Here is a 26,653-nt window from a genome sequence, read left to right on the forward strand (position 1 = left end):
TTAACCAAGTGACAGTTTTCTATATGGGTAATTGTCACATTCCATTATGCTTATGCTTGCGCAATCAGATATATCTTCACTTCAGTTTCGTCATAAAAGGGTGCCAAATAATTCAAGTTCCCCTTTATTCTGCGAGAATTTTTTTTTCCAAAGGAACATAGCAAATCAATTTGATGGTTTGTTTCTCAAAGGGCAGCCGCGACAACGGTCTCCTCACCTAAGAAGCTATCCCTTGAGCCACCTGAGGTTAAGGTTTCTGCAATATCTACTTTATTTTTGGTTCAACTTTTCTTGTTCCGTGTCAGTGTTCCGTTCCACGGATCTGATCTTCTTTTGGAGTAAAAACTGAAGAAAGCCATCATGTGTTAGTGTGACATTTCCTAGGAGGCACGCGCATTTAAGAATGATGTGTGAGAATGCGACATTTTCCACACGTGGAATGAATGCGCCCAGACCCCCCAGATCCAGAGGAAACAACATTTTGAGATCCCTCTAGCTACCACCATCAATTACTGCGTTCACGTGACGTCAGTTCCCATCTTCGTGGCCTCTTAACTTTGATATCGGCCCTCTTTTATGACCCCAGAAAAAAAAAAATCATTCCAATGCCGAAGTCAGTTTGTCGTGTTTTCCAGCAAATCAATTCGAGTTAGAGAACGTCTTTTGCTAACAATATCCTTTCCGTTAAAGAATATCTGCTGCTACTGACGCCATGCCCACGCAATGTTAGTTTACGCCCCGAAGCTTCGTTTTCTCGCAGGCTGTGTTCATATTGGTAAGCAGAATTCTGTTTCACGATACACTGATGGAGTGAAAAAGACCGCATTGTTATCTCATTTTCTTAATATAAAAACTAGCTACTTAATTTAAATAAATTAAAAAATTAATTAAATTAATTATCTGTAATAATTAAATATATGAGTTAGAATTATTATTACTACAAAGACTATTTTAAGAGAAAATAAATAAATATAAAAGACAAAATAAATTAAAATCTTATATTTAAAATCAAAATAAAAATCAAATTAATTCTTATATTAATAACTGAAAGAAGTATTATTTAGCAATTACTCAGTTGCAAAAGAATGACCGTTTTGAGTTTTGATTTTGGAGGGTGTTTGTCAATCTTTTGCGCAAATCAAGATAAACACATTATTTTGATTCCATCCAAACACGTTTTATATTACAGGGTTTACCAATCACAAAGAGCGTTCCCTGTTTCAGCACCCTTTGCCGGACCTCTGCATTAAGACAGTTTTCAATTACCTTCTTTTAGCGTTATCCATCTTAGTAGTGTTTTGGTGCCAAACTACGTTTTAAGGATGGATTCAACCTGGACATGATTTTGCTGCAAGCCAGAACTTTGATAGCAGCTCAAATGAAAATACATCTGTACTTAATCCCCCATTTCAAAAGCTGAGAAAACGGAGTCCAAATCAATTTATTCAAAGGTAGAGGTACTGATTGCCAAATAACCCCAGTGAATTTGATTATATTCATTATTCATAGAAATCAAACCAAAAAAATATATGAAAGAAATTCTGGAATTAGCGCATTAAAAACACTGAACTTCCCATAAAATCTTTTGCAGTTCATAGTTACACTTACAACAGAACCAACTCAGGACGACGACCCTCCCCAGTACCCATTTACCCAAAAGAGGAACAAGAAGGAATTGGATCCAAAGTATGATATTGTATAATAAATACCAGTAATAATTAATGAACAGAATTGCGGATGACATTCAGGACACAGTATTGCCCTATCTTATTTTCTCCTCTAATTTTCTGGTTCTTTCCCTATACAGTTCAACCCAAAGATTTGAAATCCACATGATACTCACACCAATAGCCGTCAACACCACAGCAACCCAAGAAATCCAAACCCACTTTGGAATCAGACCATCGACAAGCCCGCTCGTGTAGAACGCTACCATTCTATAGATAAAATAGGGGCCAGCAAGACCCCTGACTAGCGAATACAAAATATAAAATGGAGGAGACAAAATATCATACACCTTAGCTGCAATCTGGACGTCGCTCTTTCGCGCTCCGGCTAGCGTCCACACGTTCTGGCACAAACTGGTCATCTCGGCGAGAATCAAAAGAAAGAGAATTGCGAAAGCCCCGTGAGAAACAACGTAGCGGCAGGTGCAAATGACGAAGAGAGTGGCCAGGTGGTGAGCAATGAATAAAACATCGCTAGGGAAGAAGACAATGTAGTGCAGAAGATCCATGAGAAAGTATGCGATGCTGTAATCGAGAACCATCTTCTGAAACGGGGTGTTGAAACCATCGAAGCCGCGGTTCGGGTCGTTGAGGATGGCGAAGGTAGCTAAGAACACGGCGGGCGTGCCGTGAAGAAGAGAAATAAAGCAGCTAGAGGCTTCGGGTCGGATCTTAGGGCTCCAGTTGCGAAATACGATGAAGTAGGCGACGAGGTAGGAGAGTAGAAAGACGGAGAAGAAAGGGAGAAGAACGGGAACGGAACGGGAATCGGAAATCACAGAAGTCTCCATCTGAAAACCTCAGCCTCAGATGGGGAGACGAGAGGAAGGGGATTTAGGATTAAAACGGAAGAATATTCTGAGGGTTTGGGAGTCGATTCCGATTAGGGGTGAGAAAGAGTATGAGAATAATTACATTAGCATCGATAGTTAGGAAAATAAAGACGAAGCATCCGAGGCAGAGATGCAGAGGGAGGGAGGGTAGATATGACGAAGAAGAAGGAATCTGATAAAATAAAACTAAAAAAATGGGAGCCTCAATCAATGGAGTTTGAGTTTCCAAGGCTTATTGCGTGTTAGTTGATATATATTATGGAATAGAGTACAAGATTTGCAACTTGGGAGAGATTTCTGGTTCTGCCTCCTCCTACAAGATTGCATGGATTTAACAGCAGTCAGCCTGATCTGTGACTGTGAAGATGCTAAACAATAGTATCTGAGTTCAGGTCATTTTTTACTCGGGAGTTTCCATTCTGCGGATATAACTATGAATTTGAAATCCTGCTCTTGCCCTTATCTCTCTGTTTTTTAATTGCTTTTTTTGTTATCCTTTATATGAGATGACGGAACAATATTTTGAATTACGATTTATTGTCTTCTAAAAATTAAAAAACTAAAAATCACAATCATAACTATTGACATAATTTACTTCTAGGCTATACCCAGTAATTTATTATTCTAGTTTATTATAATACAATGTTGTTAAAAAAGCATAGTTATTGAGTTTTTATATTTTGCATAGTAACATATTAAAATCAACACTGTCAACATTATTTTGAAATATAAAAATTATGCTTACTGATTAGCATAAATAATATATACCCAGAATCGTACTGTATCAAAAAAATCAGTTATGACTCTATTGAAAACAATATTAAAGTTACAAGTGATCAATAAGATAAGAAACATAAAGTTTAATTATCAAAATTAAATCATAATTTTTAAATAGCCGCAGAAATTAACCACAAAGTTTCTAAATTAAATCATCTCAAAAATTGAGATGAGTGTTGCGGATACTGCATCATCTTAAAGTTGAAATTGGATACCAACACACAAGAAGAATTCAAATCTTAATTTATCCCGTGTCCACCGAAATCCATTCTTCCACCTCATCTCTCAAATGTTTGATTGCGAATCCCTAGTAATTTTTCATTTCATAACGAGTGCCAATGTTTTCGGGGCATAATCGCACTCCGGCTATTTGAAACTAGATATTGAATGATAATAACATTGATGACCTTCAATGGCTCAGTACGCCTATTTTAAGGGTCAACTCAGTCCTCCTGTCGGCCCTCATTCCACTGAAATAAATCACCATGCGGAAACGTTTACGAGTCCTCTGAACATGGAACTGACAAACTACCAAGATTGTCCCAATAAATACATCAAACATATTACAAATACAGGCACACAGCATATCCATGCATGGAGCTACTTCCATTATCAGTCGTTCCTAATCATGAAAATCTAAATAACTATATTTTATACAGATTTAACTAGACCAAGAAAAGAGACGTTCGGGCCAAAAACTAGGCTAATGTATGCTGCCCTTCTACAAGGGATGGGGCCAAAAGGACCTTCGTTTCTGTTCATACTGCCCCTTTTGTAGTGCACACTCAATATCGTGTCTTCCAGAGGCTGAATGCTGCCACAAGAAAAGATGCTTCGTCCATTTTGTGATGGATTACTGACTCATCAGAACCAAATGGTTCCAGAGGTTCATCAGGACCCGGATAAGTTTACTTTGCTCTTGTATTCTTCGTTTTTTTTTTAGGGAAATACACTCATACATTCTTCAGTGATTACAAATTCAGCATAATTTAATCAATCTCTCCCTCTTCTACATCATTTACAGGATTTGGAATGCTAGGAGGCTCTCCATCGTCTTCATCATCATCCACTTTCATATATAATCCTAGCTGTTCCAAGGGATTTCCACCCCCAAACTTAAAACTACCCAGGCCATCCCGTGAGTGATCAGGACTAGTCACATCTACAGAGCTTGCTAATTGCTCAGCAGGCGCAGCTCTAAGCATATCCAAGTCTTCAAGAATGCGAGAATTTTCATTGATTTCAACAGTCTTTTCAATCTGCACAGATGCCAGTATATGTTGGAATAAAATCCAGAGCAAAAAGATGGACAAATGTACCAGCAACTATTACACTGCTCATTTACCTGCAGCAATGCTTGGCGTGCAGCTTCTCTCTCAAGCTCCCTCTTTCGTCTGGCTTCTGCAGCAGCTTCTGCCTCCGCCTGCTTTCGAGCATCTTCAGCAGCCTTTGCTTCTGCTTGTAGCCGGGCCTTTTCTGCACAGGCAATGATCAAAGTTGTTAAATCAAGAGACGGGCTATAGTTAATATATGAAGCTGAACAGCCTAAACAGGCTGAGTACTCCTATAAAAAGCATATTAATGTAACATCCAATCCAATCCACCTTTCCGACGTTCCATCTCCAGTTTTTCCCTTTCCTGGCGCAATTTCTCAGGATCCCCCTTCTCACCCTGGTCAGCCAAATTACATGCATAGTAAGCTCAACGGTTTTCTTTTTTTTTTTTTGGGATCAGCTATAAGTTCAACAGTTCAAGTGGCCCAAATTTTGAACTGTACCTGTGCCAGTGTTTTTTCTCGGGCTTTCAAGATGGTATCAGCAAACCGATTCTTTAACACAGCAACTCGATAGAGTTTTTCAGGAGAGACCTGTCTCTCATTTGGACCGCTGTCCCCTACAACATTTTCAAGAACTAATTATTCCCCTACAACATATTTGATATAACCATAAATAGCCAGGACTTGAATATATTCTTTTACCATCTTGACAGCAGTCTGAATCAAAAGAACTCCGTTTTTGCTGAGAATTATCGTCAAGTTGATCCAACCCACTTACAGATTCTGTAAGATATAGAGATTAAGAGCTCAAGCCAGTGCAACAGCCAAGAATCCTGATTGGCAAATAATATAGAGCCAACTTGCACATACAACTAGAATTATTTAGGTGAGGTCCACAAGGCCACTGATTGTGAATCATTACTGCCTTAGCCCAAATTCTGACTACGCAACAACAGAGTTTCAAAAATAATTCGAGGAAAAAATATAGATACAGAAATTACTACAGAGACACAAAAGGAAGAAAGCACACAACCAAGACAGTCCGTTTTTCTACGTTACTTTATTAGCTATGCAAATGTTTCCAAAGAAAACATCTTACTAGAATGCTGTTCATGGTGCTACGCGTATGAAATTAAATTTGATACTGCGCATTGAAAAAGAGCATGTCTAGCACACAAGTCAAGAAATTATGCAGCACAAGAGAATGTGTAACTTCCCAAAAAATAAAAATAAAAAATCTTTTTATGAGTATTATATGCCAACGAGCACAACCTCTCAAGTAATGACAGTTTAGTCCAACGCCACAATGCACTTTTTTCCTCACTAAAACAAGTACTCACAGGTTAACCAAATTTGCACAATTTCTTCTTTCTTTTCTCACTGTTTAAAGTAAAAAATATTAGGTGAATATTTTAATCGTAAATCAACTAGCAATTAAAGAGAAGACAATTTTGTTCACTAATTATGTCATCGTGTGTGTCAAAAGTCACTTCTATCCAAAAGCTTATGATCTACAACATGCTGATGCAAAAAAAAAAAAAAAGAAGAAGAAGAAGACACTTTGGATTTAATTGTGCACAAAGCACAAGCTCATAATCTCTTGTGCGTGAAACTTATTTTATTAAGAGACAAGAATAAATATTTAACCAAAGTTCAAAACTTGAACCAAAAAGTTTAAACAAGAATATATAGTAACAGAACATGTTTCTACAATCTTCTACTTTGCATTAATCAAGAATATTACACAATTGTCCAAAAAAGAAAGAGCCTTCAAACATCAATTCAACAAGGCATTTCAACACAAGTCTATGCTAAGTTTGAATCATCACCTTCAGCTGATAGCAGGAATCCAAAAAACAAATAATAAAATTCACCAAAAAAAATCCCAGCCAACCCTAAAAAGCACCAGAGAAAAGAACACAGCTTACACCACAGGAAGGTCAAATAACTCACGTGTACACTACACTGGACACTAACATCAACAACTGATCATAGTTCATTTGCCATTAGTAACACTAATGGTTTAACCAAAAAGAAGATGACAAACAAGTAAACCAAGAACAATCACTCACGTTGTCTCTCAAGAGTATCAACAACACTGGCCTTTTCATCCAACTGAGGTTCACAACCCAAATTTTCTGGTACCTGGAGAAGAATAAAGATGAATAGTTGCAGTGCACGTTGCTAAGAAATCAACAAAGGAGAACCCAAGAGAAAACAGCATTGAGAATTAAAGGGGCATAATGCTAAAATTCAATAATAAGAGATAAACAAATTCAGTTTCCCACTTATACCTCTGATGCGTTTGCTTGACTTGCTTTAAAATCATCAGCTTCGCTATCAGAGGAACTACTAGAACCTGTATCTGAATTCAGACATCAGATATAGCCAGCAACAATCAGATAATAGAAATAAGGGAAAAAGTACATTTAGTAAATTAATCGGCTTCATACAACTATGGAACAGCATAAAGTGGTCATAGATAAAAACATGAAGAGCCAAATTGATCCTCTGGAACTAGTGACAGAACAGATGCTTGAGACTCTTCACATTTGATAGGCACCTCTAAGACACAGACTCGAACTAAAACAGGGTCATGTGAAGAGGAAGTCACCTCTTGCTCCTCCTAGTAGTTTCACAAGCCTCCCTATTTTTCTTTCATCTTTCATTTTCACACCATGCATTAAATAACTCAGTTCCTTACAGAAGATCCAACACGTTGGGAACAACTTTTATCTTCAATTACTTTCCAAGAGATCCCAAAACACTATAACTCAGCAAAATGAACAGGCAGAGGAAGTTTATGTGCAAAACTAGGTCTAAAATATTGAATATGGACGTATCTGATTCTTGTCCTTTTGCATGCCATTTCCTACCAAGAATGATTAAAAAAAGGAAAATGAAGACAACGATAAAAGCCACAAGTCTTGTTGCAATGATGGAAGCAATAAGCCATCCTTTAACCATGGAATCTCTTCAACTTCTTATTTACCACATATTGTCTAACTGAAAAGAAAACGGAAGAGATCATTTTTTTGAAATGCTCAACACATTCGCATATCAATGGAAAAAGCACATATACCAGGCCCGGGCACATCTGTTAATTGCCATCCTCCCCCTAGAACTTTGTCCTAGCAAACTAAGGCTACTTAGTCTCACTAAGATTTAAGTTGTTAGAAATTTAACATTTATAGAGAGAGGATAGTGACCCCCGAAAAAACTGATTATTGACCTATTAAAGAAATGCAGAACTAAAATACATCTCTAATTTCGTCCAAAATAAAACCCACCTCCTCTACTTGGACATAGACAAAACTTGTGAAATAGTCATATTGATAATAGAAAACGAGAGAAAATAATTCAAGAAACTAATAGAAAAAATATTTTTACATTTCAAATCCAAATCAAAATTAAAATTCAGATATTATCATGGCTACCATCCAAAAATAGATGCATCTCATAGATTCAATATCTACTGTGAAACATAATAAGAGGGGGGGAAATACAAGATCTCACTAATCAAAGAACAAAATAAAAGCATAAAGCTGAGAGAAGAAAAAAAGAGCATAAAATTAAGCAGCTTTAGGATAGCTTGATATTTATATTTAGAATAAATTCATAATTGTACGTAAAAATTTTATCCAAAAAAGGTCTCTTTTCCCACGTTATGTCCCACAAGTATCCAATATATCCCTACGTCTGAGCCACATTACATAAGTATTAGATAGTAACAGAAATATTAAGTCATTTTAATCACGTCATATGACTACTAGACAACATCATAATCACATAGCGCAAAAAGGCATCACAGAAGCATCATTAATCACTCACCACTGGAGCTTCCTGGGCTCAAACGTTGATCAATTCCATAAGTTCTATCCTTTTCACTCTCCACAGGTGGACAGCTTGATACAGGGGGCTCATTTCCACCGATTTCTACGTCCTCATCAGCTAGATCATTACCTGCAAGCAAAAAATAACTAAATGAAAAGCCAATTTAGAGCGTGTGCACTTGCCCAAGCACTCGGAGACTTTGTATAACCTTTAAAAGGCTGCAATGATGAATTGCTAGGTCCAGAATCATTTAAGAGCTGCAACAAAAGATTTAGATAAATGTAAGTGAAATCAGACAAAGTGCTATACATGATATCCATTTGGCATACATGTAAGAGAGATCGGAATTTCTAAGCAGTCATGTCAGAGGATGATACCTCTATTTCACATGGTTCAGCTTTTGCAATATCCTTTTGCTTCTCTTGCCTATAGTCATCCAAAAGCTTCCGTAGTGTGAACAGTGTATCATCACTCAGATCATCAATATCAATCTCGATCTCTTCCTCTCCACAATCTCTACCATTTAAACTTTTTTCTTTCAAGAAATCAATGATATGTACAGGCAATTCTCCCAGCAAAGACTCCAATTCTCTGCCTAAGCTGTTCTTGTCTTCATCTGTCATAATCGGCTTAGCTGGTGGTATCGCTTCCGAACTAGGGGGCAACGAAGTGATTTTCCTCTTTTTTGATGGAGGCATTGGTCTAGCAGTTTCCACTGCTCCATGAGCGTCTGGTTTTTCTGGCAATGGAAGAGGATCAGCTCTTGGCAGTTTCTTCTCAATTGCTTTCCATCTCACTTCAAAATATTTACTAAGAGTGTCAGCCATGGTATGGACATCATTTCCAGGAGGATTATAAGCCATTGCATTTGAAAACGTAATCCTCACATCGGCAACAAATTCCAATGGACTTGAGTAAGCTCCTGATGTTATCTTGCCTTTTATTGTTCCCAAATCCATAGGATGCTTAATTATGGTAAAATAATCTGGAAGATTCAACTTCACAACATCTACAGGGGTGTTGAAAACCCAAGCATATTGATGATTCATCAAACGTTTCAACAATGCCTCACACTGTTTCAGCAACATAGCATTCGCAGTATTTGGCGAACAAGTCTGTGTTGCAGACTCAAACTTACCTGAAGATCCCCGGTTCCATCCTCGTGACTTGTTACCAGTCGGATTCAATTTCTTCCCTGGTACAGAATTGGACATGGATGATTTTTTATTGTTCACTATTCTGGGACCATTTTGTCCGTTGTTACAACTAAGAATATCACTAGAGGATGACAATGCAATAGCATTTGTTCTTTGTACTTCGACTTTTTTCTGGAGCGCACGAATCTGTTCGAGCTCTGATCTCAACCTATGTACCAAATCTTTTCTTTCAAATGGTGATAGTTTTGATAAGGGGAGAACTTGCATGGGAACACCAAAGGTGTCACGGTGGCTTGAATTCAAACTAATACATTTCCTCGTTGGAACGCTTGAGTCCTCTGAAACAGTTATTTCAGTGTCAATTTGTCCTGAGCTACCAGACCCCTCTGATTCACCAGCTGGCGCTACTGCATTGCCACAATAACCTTCAGAGTACCTACCACTCTTGGCCATCTTCATGCACAAGATTTCAATCACTATACCATGAGACAGGGACTGCCGCCTTCAGATTAACGTCCAATACCAATCATGGAAACACCGCCTCTGGTTGTCCGAGAAAAACTTAAGGCGAGCGCAGTAATTTGACTGTTGAGAGATGCCCGGAAAAAGTTAAATTTTAATATATTATCATTAATTTCTTGAAACCACACAATAATATTATGAACACTTAGTGGAGGAGGAAAGGAAATTAAGGTAATTTTCAAGGATCACGCTCTTCAAATTTGGGCGTAAAATTTTACAAGCATACAGCAGACGGTTGGAATCAAAATTACTGTAATCTAATATGGTGTGTAACTGAGAATTAACAAATACTAGGTTTTCAAATAGACGCTAGTCACTTCGAGCGATTCTTGAGTCCCAAATATAACTCTTCCACTTAGAACTAACAGAATAATTTCCGACGATGAAGTAATTATAAGCCAGCTGTTGAAAATCAGAAAGACCACAGAACTCAAATCTAACGAAGCCAAGCCCCAGAAGAACAATTACCGGTCGCCAACCGAAAATTCTGCGGCCTTCAGGGTAGCTCAAAGACCTTGTTCCAATAATCAAATATCACTCAAAATGATCCCCAGAAAAGAAAATCAGTAGTAGAAGAAGCACTGAAAACCCAGAGGCCGCAATTGAAAAAGAAGCGGCAAGATGAAAGATCACAGCTCAAGTAAAACCCTAGCAGAATCGCAGTTGCATGCACCAAATCAGAAGTCGACAAGCGATAAAGCAGGAACTGGGAACTTCCCAAAAGCTCAAACCAAGACTGCAAGAGCGAGCTTCAAGACCTAGACTGCGCGATGAGGTTGAGAGCGCCAAAGCAGAGAGCGAAAATGCCACCCACCCCTCGAGACTCCAGTCGCTTCTAAATGGCGAATTGGCGATCCACGCCTTCTTCCGACATCACGGTCAAACAAATCTAAGCCGTAGGATTTTGAATTCAATAGATCTCAAGGGGAACGGCTATAACAAGAGATGGCCGTCGGATTCACAATCAACGGATAAGATGCATTTGGCGATTATTATTTCTTACAGCTTACGCTAGATATGGTAAAATAGATTATTAAACAGGATTTACTTGTCTGACAGCCGCAGATAAGGACCTTTGGATCTGCTTGGTCTTTTCCTTGACACTTGTTTAAAAAAGAAAATACTCAGGAAGGTTCTTCACCGCCAGCACATGGGATTGATTAAATTAAATTGAGTTGCAAATTAATTAAGGAGATGCTGTTAATGGAGTTTGTGCATTTTCATTTTGCATGCCAGTCCTTACCGCGCTGATTTCTTAGAACCGCCACAATTTCTTTTCTTGCGTGCATTTTTCTTTTTGGAACGTGATTATAATCTATAACAACCACTTTAAAAATTTAAGAAATTAACGAATAAATAAAAAATTAATTATGTGGGCAAAATATTATTTGCGTTGAATAAAAATGTTTAAATAATTCAACTCTAATACTTTTTTATGCCGCCCATAAATTCATTTTTCCACTTCAAAAAAACCTATCGTTTTTATTATTTTACATTTAAGACGTTTATTATTTTCCACTTAAGAAAAATCATATTGTCTTCTTTTTTATTTTCTTTTTTTCCGGAAAAAAAATTATGTGATTTTCATGGGCTTGTATGTATTTTCCCCGCGGCAAAATTGAGATCCACTGTCAGCTCAAAAAAAAAAAAACAATGATACAAGGGTTCTGTTTAGCAAAGGGGTTAATCTCTCACAACATGAACCAATATTCGAATCCCTACTGAGAGAGATGTCCACATTTAGTGCCTGACAGTACCTCAAATAGGATTACTTCTAATAGATGGATACTTATGTTTTAGAAGGAAAAAAAATCCCCCGGATACACATACAAGAAGGATCTAGAAATCATGCCATGTTTTTTTGTCTATCTTTGAAGTGTAGGCCTGGGCCTGTGCAAAAACTGCATTGGACTGGGCCATCGATCTATATGTATGAGATTTCTATATCAAGAATAAACTTCTCACTGGCATCGAATCAAAACGTTTTTAAGCTGGAAAGCTTCTATTGCCGCCACATAGACGATCCATTATGATGAAAGAGATTCAAACTCGATGACAACATAAACTCATTTGAATTGTTAAAATTTAGCTTGAACCACCTGAAGTTACAACAAAGTCACAAAACAAACCTCCTGCGCGCATAACATCACTGATTTGTGTACAGAACAATACATGACCCAAAGTCCAACAAGGTCTTTTGATTTACTTTGATCATAAGGAATATGGCAAGTTTGAAAAGTCACTAAACAAGAATTATAATATTACTCTATATGGATAGGTCATCCAAGTGCGACCTGATCATTTGAGAGAGCACAAAGTTTTCTGATGAAACAACATATTGACAATTGTTGTCTACGTGTTGTCCTGTGCTTTTGCCAAGGAACGTACGAATCACTAAAGCAAACACACCAGCGGAGTCCAAGGGGGATGATCATTTCAGAAGACGACAAACTATACATACTTAACTTTATCCACCTCCTAAAGAAAAAAAGTGATTACAGGTACAAAGCAACCAGACACGTATGAGAAAGTAACCTTGATATTCCAATAATTGAATCATAAAGATCCCCTCATTCACACGGAAGTTTTCACATGCAGAGATGACAAAACTGCACAGCCTGAGTCTCAATCCCAGGAAATGAATCTGGAGGGCCACCTTACATCGGGAAGATTTGACAGCGATTTTCCCCCGAGCATGTTCAAGATAACAAGAACCAAACTAATACAAATTTTGATCCTTTAATCTTATTTTGGTTTTAGTCCATCAAATTTTAAACCATAAGTTTCGATCCCTTAAGTTTCTTTTCATTTAAAATATTGATTCTTATAATCTAATAAAAACTTGGACTATCTTTTTTTGTTTGGGACCAAAACCTATAGTTTGAAACTTGAGCAACCAAAATCTAAATAAAAACAAACTTAAGAAACCAAAAATTATATTAACCCACAAAAACCATACCATGAGAAGACAGTACAGAAAGCTAATGGGATGGTTTAACAGCAAACATTGATTGATATGGCAGAACCAGAAAGAGGCAGAACACAGTACAATACGATACAATACAATACATCTAGAGCGTCTTCTTCGAGTTTCTTTGACACGAAAAAAAGGAGCGCCTTCGGATACACTTAACCTGGAATAAGGATCTCCTCCTCAACTCCATTTCAGAGGTATTGAGTATTTGCCGCAAACTGATATGTGCAGATTCTCAGCAAACTTTCTGAGAGATATTTATTGAGGCTTGTCTCTTCCTTGGAATACGCTGCTTCAGTAGTTAACCACCTGTACCTTTGGGCTTATTCCAAGTGGCAGGCATCGATGAAGATACTGAAAATTAGGTATAAATATGTACACTTAACTTGTCGAGTTGCTTAACACGCAAGTCTGGGTCCCTTCAACCAAAATTTTAGAAGCTGAAAACAGGAAAAAGAGCTGTCAATAGTCATAAAGGAAGGACAAAAAGGCAACAAGAAATTCAAAAAGAATAAAGCCACTGAAATACGACCAATAGAAACTGTCACAGTACCCACTATATATATACATATACATATTTTTTCATTTATAAACAATAGTCACAAGTGAAGGCAATAGAAACCGCCAGGTGCCTGCTCAAATTATTATACATTTGTCGGCCAGTTGCTATAGGCTCTCGAATCTGTCCTAAAGCGATGGAGGACCACCTACCAGGCTACCCACTCAGCGCTACAGTCTGAGCTACTAATGCATTACATATAATAAATTTGCTCCACGATATTCTTGTTACAAAATTATAAAAACAGAAGGAGAAGGATAGGCTTCAATGCATAAAGCATCTCTCTCTTCAAAAAGTGTGCATATAGGAAGAAAGATTAATACCACCTCCTTGAATTTGATCATAAATACTAAACTCTAATCCATTATGATTCTCATCATTTTTCAAAATATATTTTAAAAGGTTTCTGCTTGTTCAATGCACATGATTAAAGAGAGTGGCTTAAAAAGACTAACACATATTTTTAACAAATAACCAATTTAACTAATTTTCTTAATAATTCTAAATAAGTTATCGATCACCTATATTAAGGACTAGAGGTTGTATAGTTTTAATACCTGTACGTTTACAAATTAACAAACACGTTGGTTTTAGCAATATATCTATTTAAATTTATCAAACATGTTTGCTTCAAATTTTAACAAGCATATCTAATTAAGTTCAGATAACCAATGTAGCCAACACAGTAATTGTAATTTTGTTTAGAGCCCAAAGCTGAAGCACAGATCAAATTTCCATGCACTATCTCCGGTCCTAATTATAAAACCAGTTAACTATTTTGGAGAGATTAAGGAACTTATTTAAGTTAGTTATTTGTAATGAATAGGTGTTGTTTTTTCTAAAATATTCTTATTAATCAAGTTTGTTATCTAGAACTACCATTATTAAAGGACTATATTATAAAAAAAAAGATAAATATAAAAAACAAAGTAGATTCGGATCTTATATTTAGAACCAAAATATAAGTCAAACAAAATCTTATATTAAGGACCAGATGTACTATATTTTATTTGGGCGCATAACAATAATAAATCCGTTCTCCATCCAACAAGAGACTTCAAGCCTTGTGTTTATATTACAAATTATACAGATATACATTCTCTACTATTATTTAATAACATCATGTGCATGTACAGAAGGTAATATCTTGGTACCATTTGTGCTTATATTAATATATACATCTACCCTACATCTGATTAGAAAGAAGTGCGGGGAAGAGAAAATTAGATGAGAAAATAAGAAAGAAGATAATTTTTCTCCTATTTGAGCAGCATGAAAAGATAAAAGGAGGAGAAAAGGACAGGAGTAAAACATGCATGGGTTCACGTATTTTCTTAAAGTTTCTAGAGTTGAGAGATTCCAAAGATAGAATACGTGTTCTGAAATTGCTATGATGGGTCCACATCTTCTCTATACTTTTTTATTTTCACTATAAAATTAATGACTTTTTTCCCCCCTCATGTTTTTACACTTTTCACCTATTCATCTAAACATATTAGGAGCAGATGCATTTTCTCTCCACTTGTGTTTTCCCTCCATTTTCCCAACCCCCTATCCTCCAATATGTTTTTCTCTCATTTATTGTTCTCCCCTCTAAACTGTTTATTTTCATCAATGTATGTATTTATGTGCATGCTTATAGAGAGAGCTTGTTATTTGTTATTATGTCTTTGTTACTTGAAACTCACGTCTCTATCAAAGACCTTGTCAGCCTCCTTCCCTAGGAGGGGACACACAAAGTTAATTGGATGCATATCCCCATTACCACAAAGGCACCTTGTGAACTTCATAGGTTCATCATGTACCAATTTACATTACCATAAACTGAAATTTTAAACATATACTAAAAGTTAGTTTAAAATTTAATTTGGTCATAAATATAAAATTCCAATCCATTTCGTTTCTCATATTTATTTATTTTTTCTTAAAATAGTCTTTGCAGCAGTTACATATATTAAAAGTTTTATCAAATAATAATTCTAGTTAATACACATGGTTAGCAAATGTATTTTTTTTAAAAACAACATATACTGAAAGTGGTATTTTAGTGAACAGTCAACTTATGCTAACTTCTCGTCATCCACTAGGCTCAAAATTGGATTCTAACCTAGTATTTTGCTTTAAGGATTTAAGCAACGCTTCTTCAAAAATATGTTATACCGTATATATACTTTAACAAACAGATTTAAGTCCGCATCTTTCATTTCACATAGAATTGATTAAGTAGGTGTGAATTTTACACATTGTAAAAAATTTGAAGCAAGCAATGCTATTTATGACTTATAAATAATAATACGTCTTTATATAAGTTGCATATGTTAATATTTAATAACAAGAATATATCAACTTCATATATTTTCATCTGAGCATAATAAATAAAGTCATCTCACTTTGCCTCTTAAAGAAGTCCATTATTTGTCCAATATGATGCATCAAAGTTTCACCTTTATAATTAAATTAAAATAAACTATACAAGAATTATATGTATAGTTTGCATGGTCCCCATCTCATGTTTTTTTTTTTTTATAATTTAACAGCGTTAATTAATAATTTATTACATCCACAAGAGATCCTGCAGGAGAAAAAAAATACCTTAATGAAGCTAGCTCCATACGCTATATAGCAATCAGCTAAAAAGAGAAAGGGTAAGTAATCAGCGAATCACCAAGTAGCAGCTAATGGGCAGTGGAGCAAAAAGACTGGTTGCCGTTAACAGAAAACACGTCATGAGGATGAATACAAAAGTGTCTACCCCACTCTAAAATGCTCACTCACAATTTTACATCATGCCATGTGTCTCTCTTCAGATATAATTTGTCCACAGCATTATTATTTCATGTATAGGCTGACAGCGACTAGGACAATTATTTGTTGGCTAAAGATAGATCTAACAAGTAATAATACAAATAAAGATGTACGTGTAACATAACATGATAGGTGAGTTATGATAGTTTTTCATATTTTAGAATATAGATGAGATATATAATACAAAAATCAACATATATATATATAAGAAGATAATATATATTAACTCAAATTATCAATAGAAGTTCACAACAAACTAAAACTATATTTACTAATTAGATTACAGAGAGAGAGTGCGCGCTCATAAACAAATTCACATGAAAAATAGCAACATAGAAAATTAAGTTAGAAATTAAATTCCAAATGCAAGAATAATGTTCACAACAAGCTATGATTAAAATTGAGTAAATGAGCTATATGATACATTATATAACTATTGGAACCGGATTTGTGCATCATAATAGATTTACCCATATTTTCTTTTAATATATCAAAATTTGTTGAGGCTCAGGAGATAAATTCCAACTTAAAGTTGATGCTTATTTATGATCATGTATATTTCAACTCAAAGGATATTCCCCACCCAAGCTTCCAGTCCCCAAGGCCAAGTTAGTTAAGCAATATTGTTTATCCAACATGTTGCTTTATCGGATCATCATGCACCATTCATTAACACCTATTTCAAGATCTCATAAATCAATGGTTAGATACCAAACTTCGGATATATCTTCTAAATCTTTGTTTCTTCACCACTCCGTACACTTACTAATGTAATCTTTAAAGTATTCATTTTCAATTGCATCATGCATCCGACATAATAATATTTTGAAGCCACGGATCGTCAGTGCTTGTCAAGTAATGTCCCCCTGTCCAATTAAAGCAATAAGTGGATCCCTTACGTAAGTTTCTGTCTTATAGATTTTAGGACATCTGGTCGTTAATGTCAAAAACTAGATAACTAATTTAAAAAAATTTAAAAAATTAATTAAGTCAGCTAAATAAAACAAATGTATGTTAATTTTTCTAAATTACACTATTTAATTATGTGTGTTAGAACCATCCCTTAATAAGAACCTGTTCCAATCTGTAGGATATTTTAGAAAAAACATTACAAACTTTAGAGACAAGATGGATTATAGTATTGAGTAAAAAAAAAAAAAATCGTAGTATTATATTTAAAACCAAATTCAATGTCTAATTAGCTCTTATATTAAGGATTTAGGATTTGTAGTAGTATTATTATATGTTATTGACAGTGGCAAGTGATTGTGCATGCGTCTATGAGTGCATGTATCCTGTTATTTCCTAACAAATAATGAACCACAGCAAATTTTCAAATTAAGACTAGACACCTTGCTCCAGTCTTGATCACTTGGGACTGTTTCTGTGTTGCGGCAAAGCAACTATATAAATGGAGTGATAAACTTCCCCGGAGAAAATTTTCAAGTTGAATGTTGGAGGTCTAACTAGAGAGATACTCTGATAGTGGATTATTTACGAAACCTATATAACTAAATAAAAGACAAAAAGACACAAGTGATATATCAGAAACACCTGCATAAATTGAGAAGCAAATACCAAGCCTTAGTATTGACCAAAGTATTACTTCCGGTCCTAATTATAAGAGCTAGCTGACTAATTTAAGAAGATTAAAAAAGTAAGGTAAATTAGTTATATATGATAAATAAGTATTGTTTTTCCTAAAATATCCTTACTAATTAAGTATATTGACTAGAACTACTATTATTAAAATGATTACTTTGAAAAAAAAATACAAATATGAGAAATAAAATAGATTGATATCTTATATTTAAGACCAAGATAAAAGTCAAACTAGGACTTATAGAGACCAAAGGTAGCATATGATAAGCTAACTATATATATATAGGATATATGAATCTTGTTTGAGTGCATTCCTAATTAATTTATTTTATTATGCAACCTGCATTTTTTTTTTTAATAGGATTGATCGTACCAGACAGACATGCATACGTGCATGCATCCTCTAAGAAAAGGGAAACCCTAGCTAATAAGGCCTCAAGCAAGGGATGAGGAATGGGGCTCAGCTGAAGAAAATACGTGAGGGCTACACGCATACACTGTAAAAGAAGAGAACCTTGATAGGTTGACATAACTATAACCCTAAGTCCATCTCAGGCTCTCCCCAATTGACCCCATAATCTGTCCCGCAACAGTTTGTAATAATTCTCTATAACAAGCTAACATTGATATTGGTTCACCCAAAAGCTATATAACAATGTATTTGACATGTGTCAGTGTGCGTAGGGTCAATGTGAATGTTTGGTGAGTGCACGTCATCGTTATCCAAAATGCCCTGTTTCTTTTGCCAACCATTGGTTAGTTTTTGGTACCGATGCTAAGGAAGGAAAAGCAAGTTAGCAGATTTCGTGGATAGAGACTGTTTTCTAATCTGTCCCCACTTCAACCCTGCCTTCCTCCTATATACATACACACATACATATAATCGACTAGCATTCTACTTTTTATAAGATATATTCATATTCAGCTGGCTCGATGACTTTTGGCTATACCTGTATGATTCATCTTCGAAAGCAACAATGATCTGGTTTAATATATTTAGCGACCCAAACTGAGGGCAGCTTTTACGTCCAGCCTCCATGCAAATCCTCCACCGTCCATTCTCCAAGCATCACAAGGAACCATCTGCGAGAATTTCTCCTTCCACCACGTGTACTGCACTTTCAACTGGCATGTGAAAGCACTGTACGCCAGTCGTTCTCTCATCACTAACCTCACCTCCATCTCCGGCGGCTCTTCCTCGTCCTGATGATCCAGGCTCATGAACATCTTCCTAAACGCCCTATTCACCCACACAACCCTATTTAAGCCGTCTGATACGAACCCTGGACACGAATCCCCACCCAGATTGGTTAACTTCTCCATGTCTGTATACCCTAACCCTAGCGCATCCATGCACGTCTCACTCACGCACTCCACCGTCACCAACGTTTCCACCGATTTCCTCACCGGTGGCATCACTGCCATCTGACCTAACGCTTGATTACGATCATTCATCAAGTTCAAGTTCAAGTTCAGCCGAATAAAAGGGTTAATAGCTTCCCGATCTTCCTTATCTGTCACAGTGACCGTATGACTATACACACTAGTACTAGCGCTACACCAAGCTCCACCTTTCGATGGGACCCGTTGGTCCGCACGATTCTCTTCTAACAGCTGCAGCGTGGTGGCCGACTTGCTTTTTAGTTCTTCTTTTGCCACAGTACGCTCCCTGCCTTTATTAGCCTCTTTACAACTCCTCCGAACCCTAACGTACTTTCTCTTCGTTCTCCGTGCAGAAACGATGGTGTTATCATTGAACGCCGGCGATCGACCAAGTAGAGGCGCTCCCACAGCCGGCTTTGGAGCGATGGGTCGGAATCTTAGCATCAGGCTGTTGATCATCGCCTTATCCTGCAAGCCACCGGCGCATCTCGTGGAACGCCATGCCTCCCCACCATCCATATTTATCCTACCCACCCAGCACTATTAAGACCAGCTCATGGTTGGATCCAGATTTATGTCTCTCTCTCTCTTCTCGATCTGCGGGCGCGTGTGCAGGTTCTGAGGCAATTATTCTCTTCGCTGAGGGCTGAGAGAGAGAAACAGTTGGGGCCAGGTCGCTACCAAACTAGACAGAAGGGAGCGATGATAGGGGGAGCAAAAAGGCGAAGGCGAAAGGACACGTGTCCAGCGAAAAAGTCCAATACCATTGGGTGGATTGGGTTGAGACCGACAAAAGAGATGGGCCCGGCACAATGGAGTACGCAGAGCCGGTCCCACATAAGGACCAATCAGAAACGAGAAGGTGTCCGGCACTGCCGAAAGCATGGTACACGTGGGCTGTTTCCAGCATGAAAGCCGTACTGTGGAATGAGGTGGGGAAGAGGGCCTTGGGGAGCTTCCAGAATAACCACACGTAGTTGGGCTCTATTCGCGGCCCTCCTCCTGGAATCGGTGATGCCGCGTCTTTCTCCACTCGAGAGCAGGGTCGTGGACTTCACGGCCCACTCAGAGGGCTATGTTTTATGAGAATCGTCAGGCGTGGACACCACGCGCGTGAAGGCCAAAGAATAAGAATGTTTAGAGATATTTACACCCAAAATTAATGGATGTACCATATGAGACACGTTGCAGTTTTGTAGATAAGCGGATCTCGGCTAAGATTTCGTATGTCACTGTCTCGCATTAGTTGTTACATCCCTGCCACGTACCCCCACCGCTCTCCCCCCACGTTATCAGTTTCTTCTTTCTGTCGCAAATCCTCCTTCATTTTATCACAAGTAATAATCCTAACTTAATCTCTCTTACGAGAAAATAGGAGATAACAAGGCCATCTTTTCCCAACCATATATATCTTACAGTGAACATCAAAAAGAGCCCCCTCGTAACAAAGCATTCGTAAATTCCATGCAAAAAGCGTAGTTAGATTACATCTTTTCGTAGATAACCAAAAACTTCGGCGATTTATATCTCATCAACAAATAAATGACAATCAAATCATCTTCAATTTAATCTGCTTCATTAAAGGAGTTCGCTTCTTTCTTCGTAAAAGCTTTCACAGCAGGGGATTCGTCCGTGTAATTGAATATGATGTACATGTACGGGCTTGATATATAACAGTGCAGAGCCTTTTTTTTGGTATTCTTGTCCAGTAAGGAAATTTTAAAGCCTATTTTGTTCGGCTTATTATTATTATTTGTGCTTGATGTCATTAGGTACATGTGTGCGTGTATGCGTGTGTGTATATATATATATATCCACACAGTACGTTTCCAGTGTGCTTTTGCATTTTTAGTGTTGATTATACCTATATTAAAATAAAATACATACTAATACATCTAACTAATGTAAGAAAAACTTAAATTAAATTGTAGTACTCAAATGTCATGAATAATATGCTTTATTTAGTCTATTTATTTAAAAACGACTTGCATATGAACGGATTCCATTAAGCACATATAAAGCATAAAATAATAGATATTAAAGGATTCCCCCCGGTTTTCCCAACGCCTTCCAAGTTTTCGCATTGGATGCTTAATTTATGATGGCTCAGTTACGTGTTGCTTTGAGACTCTTGCTTATTTTAAGAAAGTTTTTTTTTCTTTAATCTTACATATATTGAATATTTATCCAGAAACTTGCTCATTAAGCCTACTTGGCAATTTATCTAGCTTCATCTTCTATATGACAAATATGAAAAGACCCCACTTGATACTTTTCTCTGTGCTGCCTATCGAGTCCTTTCTCTCGTCCAAAATTGTGTCCCCCTTCTCAGTATTATCGACATCATTATTTTTCTATTACCCCTCCATTATCATTATTAAAACATGTACAACTTCCCTGCTGCTTCTATAGCTATTCGTAACAGCAAATATCGGGCCCCTACCCACCCAAATAAATAGCACTCGGAACTTGCTATCACAGCAACCGCTCCCCTTTTCTGCCCCAACCCTCTCCTCTTGGCAGAAAACAGCCTCAGGCCAGCTAGTTCCTCTTCCCCTCCCTTTTTTTCCCCCTCTCTCACCCTCTCTCTATCCATCTATATCTATTCTATATATTATAATATACACACACACATTACAATAGGAATAGGAATATGTCTGGGTATAGCAGAGAGCATACATTTTATTTAACATTATATTAGATTATTAGATTAATCACATAGGTCATCCCCCCAGTCTATTTAGCCCCTATGGAGTGTCAGCGGCAATATATATTACATAGTTAAGCTAAGGGGAGAGATGTAACTATACACAGATAATAATTCACCCTCAAGCCCGGGGGAACGGTACAATACTTTATGGGTAAGATAATTGCCAGTATTGTTGTTGTTCCTCCCGTTTACTAGCTCTTGTCCTCTCTTCAGTCCCAACCAGATAAGAGCCACGATCACTTCCCATCCCATCCCACCCCTAGCGCATAACCAGAGAGCTGCTAGCTAATAGCTATTACTTTTCATTTTCAACTTTCTTCAAACATAAAATAATACCTGATACATAGGCTCCGGCACTCTAATTCATCTCTTTCCTTCTGAATTCTGGTTTCTCAGAGACCCAAGCTCAGGGCAGCCTTGATGTCTAGCCTCCATGCAAAGCCACCGCAGTCCAATTTCCACACATCACACGGCACCATCTTCGTCCACTTCTCCTTCTGACACGTATACTGTAATCTCACCCCGCACGTAAATGCCTCGTATGAATAGATCACGTTATCCCTCACTTTCAACTTCACCACCACCTCCGGCGACGACCCTTCCTCGTCTTTCCCACTCACCATCCTCTTGTACGCCTCGTTCACCCATCCAACCTTGCCCGTACCGTCTGATATGAACCCCGGACACGTGTCGCTCTCCAGATTCTTCACCTTCTCAACATCCGTACTACCTAACCCTCCTACGTTCGTACACGTGTCCCCCACGCTCTCCACCGTCACCCACGACTCCACCACCCTCCGGACGCCGTTCAGGGAGCCCGTCGTTGCCCACAGCCTTGCCGGTTCAGGATTTCTCGGGATCTCAACTTTCTCCACTGTCACGTCCAGATCAACGTTCTTACACCATGAGGTCTCGGCGATCGAGCCTCCCGACAGTTCACTTTTCTCCGGCATCAACTGAAGAGTTACAACCGCGTTCTCCGGACTCTCTCGCATCTCAGATCTCTCAAAAGATCTGTTATTATTATTATTATCCTTTCTCCCACATCCAGTGTTCCTCCGAACCCTAACGTACTTTCGCTTCGCTCTCTTGCCCGAAAGCAACACCTTACTCGTGTTGTCCGGCACCGCAGCTCCGGAGGCAGAGCCTCCGGCGACCGGTTTCGGCGCGATCGGACGGAATCTGAGCATTATTCTGTTAACTACGGTTTTATCGCGAGAAGCATCCCCGGGGGCACGCGCGGCTAGGTTGCTCCATACATCTCCACCGTCCATCAACCAACGGGAGTTCCTAATCTGAGGCGCGGATCTCTTGAGAGTGTGAGCCAAGGTCGCTTGTTTTCGCTCTGTTGCCGAGAGAAGGGATGGGGGAGCAGGGAGGAAACGATAATGATAACGGCAGCGCGGTGGCTGGGTGAATAAGCAACACGTGTCTAGGGCAACAGAAAACAGTAGAGGGTTGTGATTGGATGAATTTTAATTTACGTGGGCCCCGCTGGGAAAAAAAAAAGTGGCGTATCTGGGAGGCGTAAATCGAGGCCTGTGATTGGTCCCACGGCGGAGCCAATAAGAGACGCGATAGTGTCCAGCACTCCTGGAAAGAGGAGGGGCACGTGGCATCCTCACAGCGAGCACCATATTCTCTATTGGGAATACGCTTTTCTCTACTCGAGGACCTCAGCACGTGCTTCCCTTTGATTGGCCAGTAACAACCTCGTTGCGCTCTCAAACAGTTGACTCTTCCTTATCTGTCACTCTCTCAATGGGCGCGTGCCGTAACGTCCCTTTCATAATATCTTTGTGGATGGTGCATTCTTATTGGTCTATCTATTTGGGCCCCAGCTACGAAGTGACCTGCCACAGTGCTTGAACCGCACTCGCTTGGGCCGCAGCGTTGAATGTGTAATTGCTGATAAGTGAGTGGGTATGCATCCGCACTTTGCTCTGTTTGGATCAGTGTAAAAAAAACCGGACCGGACCGGCCGGTTCAACCGGTAAACCGGTGAACCGGTCAGTGGTCCGGTCTGGTTCATAAGCTAAACCGGGGACCGGTTCAAACCGGATTGAACCGGTCAAACCGGTGTGAACCGGTGAAACCGGTAAAAAACCGGTATGAACCGGTATTGAACCGTTTTTAAATAAATATATTGATATTTATCGTATTTTTTCTCATTTAACTCCTAATATCTCAATTATTATAGATTTAAATGAATTTTGATGATGAGTTTGGCATCAATAACTATTAATTTTAGTTATTGAAAAAATTATAAAGATCAAAATTCTCAATATTGTTGTACTTTATTATTATTACAATCAAATTCTTATTGTATTTCTTTATATTTTGTTATTAGTAATTATTATTATTGTTATATTTTGTCAGTTTAATTAAATTAAATTATTTTAATATGACCGGTTTGATCCCGAGTTGACCCCGGTCGACCCATTAACCCTTGAACACTACCTCAACCGGTTTAGTGTCCGGTCCGGTTTTTTGTTCCTTGGTTTGGATAGCACCCCAAACCATGGTTTGGGGAAAATGCTACCCAAACAGCCTCTCCAAAAACCAAAACATGGTTTTGGGTCAAAACCATGGTTTTGACTCCAAAACCATGGTTTTGGAAAAAGAAAAAGCAATTTTTTTGCTTTTGGAGAAAAAAAGGGAGAGTGTGTGGGCCTATATGATATGTATTTTGTTATTTTTTTTATAAACATATTTTTTTATAAATATATTTAATCTTATATTTTATAAATATATATAGACATTAATTATTTATTAATTATTTATCTTATGTATTATTAATTATGTTGGTAAAAAACATATTATTAACAATTTTATTTCTTCAAATTAAAATATATCATAAAATCTATTTTTTTCTGTAATTATCATATTAACTTATGTCTTTTTTTAGTAATGTATATATAAAAAGTGCTTCTGATAACAACTATCCAAACACTCTCACTTCTCAGAATCACTTTTTACAAAATCTATTCTTCACAGAATCTATTTTTTCCAGAATCTATTCTCCAGAATCACTTTTCCAAACCACGGTTTGGTTTCATCCAAACACACTCTTAACTGAACGCTGGACAAAATAACGAAAGCTCGTTGGTAATATTAGGAGGGGAAATTATATTTTAACACCAAATAAGAAAGATCGCATTCAGTTCAAATATAAATATTGGGTAGTAACTGCAGAACTAAAGAATGGAGCTATTATTTATGGCATAAATTATGAATTTTGGGAAACTATTTAATATCTTTTCAATATGACAATATGAATATCATCTTTTTTATTTAGTTAACATATCTTTTTTAATCTTTTAATTTTATATAAAAGTTTTAATTTAGTTTCTTAACTTCAAAAATATTTTAAAATTTTAATTTTAAAATTCTCAACAAAAAATGATAATATTAAATTTTAAATGTTAATAAAATATTCTGCAAAGTTAATATATTGAGTTTTATTTTTAAAATAACCAATATAATCATTTCAAACCAAGACTAATAATTTCATGACTAAAAATAAATTTTTTAAGGTGAAAGAATCAGACTAGGTTTTGTATAAATTAAAAGGCTCAATGTATGTTTTAATTATGGGAAGTACTCCCACAGTTCCTAAATTTTAAACTTCAAATAATAGAATTATGTTTAACAAACTAGTAGTTAAAATTAGTTTTAAATAATTAATTACTAAAAATGTATTTTTTATATATTTATCATTATTTATTAAGAGAGTAAATGGGAGACAGCAAATAAAAAAAATATGAGTAACATTAATAACAAAAAAATACTAAATAAGTCAACTAAAAATAAAATTGAAAAATAATAAATATTTGAATAAATTTAAAAATAAAATTTATATTTTAAACGAGACTCCAAAACTTATATATAGAATCTAAGGAATATAATTTTATTATAAAGAAACAAAATAAATAGGAACGCTAATACTAACCAAAGAGACAACCGAACCAACGCAAGAACTCCGAACCAACAAAGCAAGACGGCGTCGAAATCAAAGGCAAAGACCAGACAAACATCGAAGCTACTACCCTGCGAATTAGACAAGAGAAGACTAGAGTCCCCCCCATTTTGTTTGTAACGACCAAGGAACAAAAAACCGGACCGCGTATTGAGCCGGTCAAGGAAGTGGTTTAAGGGTTAATGGTTAGACCGAGGTCAGACCGGGGTCAGACCGGTTATATTAAAATAATACAATTTAATTAACAATGACAAAATATAACAACATTAATAATCACTTATAACAAAATATAAAAAAATACAGCAATAATTTAGTTACATCACATAACAAAATAATTGAAAATATTCATCATTACAATCTTTTAATCATTAAAATTCAAAATATTATATTTGATATAAAAATATTTGATTATAAAATTTTTACGTAGTATAATAAAGAAACTGCATTCATCTCATTGTTTTGCAAGACGGTCATTTTTTTTATTATAAAATATGTATTTACAATTTACATGTCAT

The 26,653-nt window shown here is 36.9% G+C and overlaps 4 protein-coding genes across 5 annotated transcripts; all 4 read right to left on the reverse strand.

The window, feature by feature from the left end:
- Positions 1–1,551: 1,551 nt before the first annotated feature.
- LOC114729553 (TLC domain-containing protein At5g14285-like) lies at positions 1,552–2,840 on the reverse strand. The gene has a single exon (XM_028916573.1). The coding sequence runs from the start codon at positions 2,516–2,518 to the stop codon at positions 1,763–1,765; it is 756 nt and encodes a 251-aa protein (XP_028772406.1). The 5' UTR covers positions 2,519–2,840; the 3' UTR covers positions 1,552–1,762.
- A 929-nt stretch (positions 2,841–3,769) lies between these two features.
- LOC114729552 (transcription factor GTE8) lies at positions 3,770–10,950 on the reverse strand. 2 transcript variants are annotated; one of them, XM_028916571.1, is made up of 11 exons: positions 10,595–10,950; positions 8,825–10,189; positions 8,656–8,704; positions 8,445–8,576; positions 6,908–6,978; positions 6,686–6,758; positions 5,316–5,396; positions 5,115–5,230; positions 4,942–5,008; positions 4,683–4,813; positions 3,770–4,596 (listed from the first exon to the last, which is right to left on the reverse strand). In XM_028916571.1, exons 2-11 carry the CDS (start codon positions 10,061–10,063, stop codon positions 4,327–4,329), a joined length of 2,229 nt encoding a protein of 742 aa, XP_028772404.1. In that variant the 5' UTR covers positions 10,064–10,189; positions 10,595–10,950; the 3' UTR covers positions 3,770–4,326. The 2 variants fall into 2 exon arrangements, with proteins under 2 accessions (XP_028772404.1, XP_028772405.1); XM_028916572.1 differs by lacking the exon at positions 10,595–10,950 and having other exon boundaries at positions 6,908–6,972; positions 8,825–10,583.
- A 5,244-nt stretch (positions 10,951–16,194) lies between these two features.
- LOC114729551 (uncharacterized) lies at positions 16,195–20,700 on the reverse strand. The gene is made up of 2 exons (XM_028916570.1): positions 19,017–20,700; positions 16,195–16,231 (listed from the first exon to the last, which is right to left on the reverse strand). Exon 1 carries the CDS (start codon positions 19,966–19,968, stop codon positions 19,063–19,065), a length of 906 nt encoding a protein of 301 aa, XP_028772403.1. The 5' UTR covers positions 19,969–20,700; the 3' UTR covers positions 16,195–16,231; positions 19,017–19,062.
- A 1,435-nt stretch (positions 20,701–22,135) lies between these two features.
- Positions 22,136–24,075, reverse strand: LOC114729550 (uncharacterized). Its single transcript, XM_028916568.1, has one exon. The coding sequence runs from the start codon at positions 23,431–23,433 to the stop codon at positions 22,552–22,554; it is 882 nt and encodes a 293-aa protein (XP_028772401.1). The 5' UTR covers positions 23,434–24,075; the 3' UTR covers positions 22,136–22,551.
- Between the last annotated feature and the right edge of the window lie 2,578 nt (positions 24,076–26,653).

This window comes from Neltuma alba, unplaced genomic scaffold (genome assembly GCF_004799145.2).
Source record: "Neltuma alba isolate B1F8T4 unplaced genomic scaffold, ASM479914v2 tig00012646_pilon, whole genome shotgun sequence".
In the NCBI taxonomy this organism is placed as follows: domain Eukaryota; kingdom Viridiplantae; phylum Streptophyta; class Magnoliopsida; order Fabales; family Fabaceae; genus Neltuma; species Neltuma alba.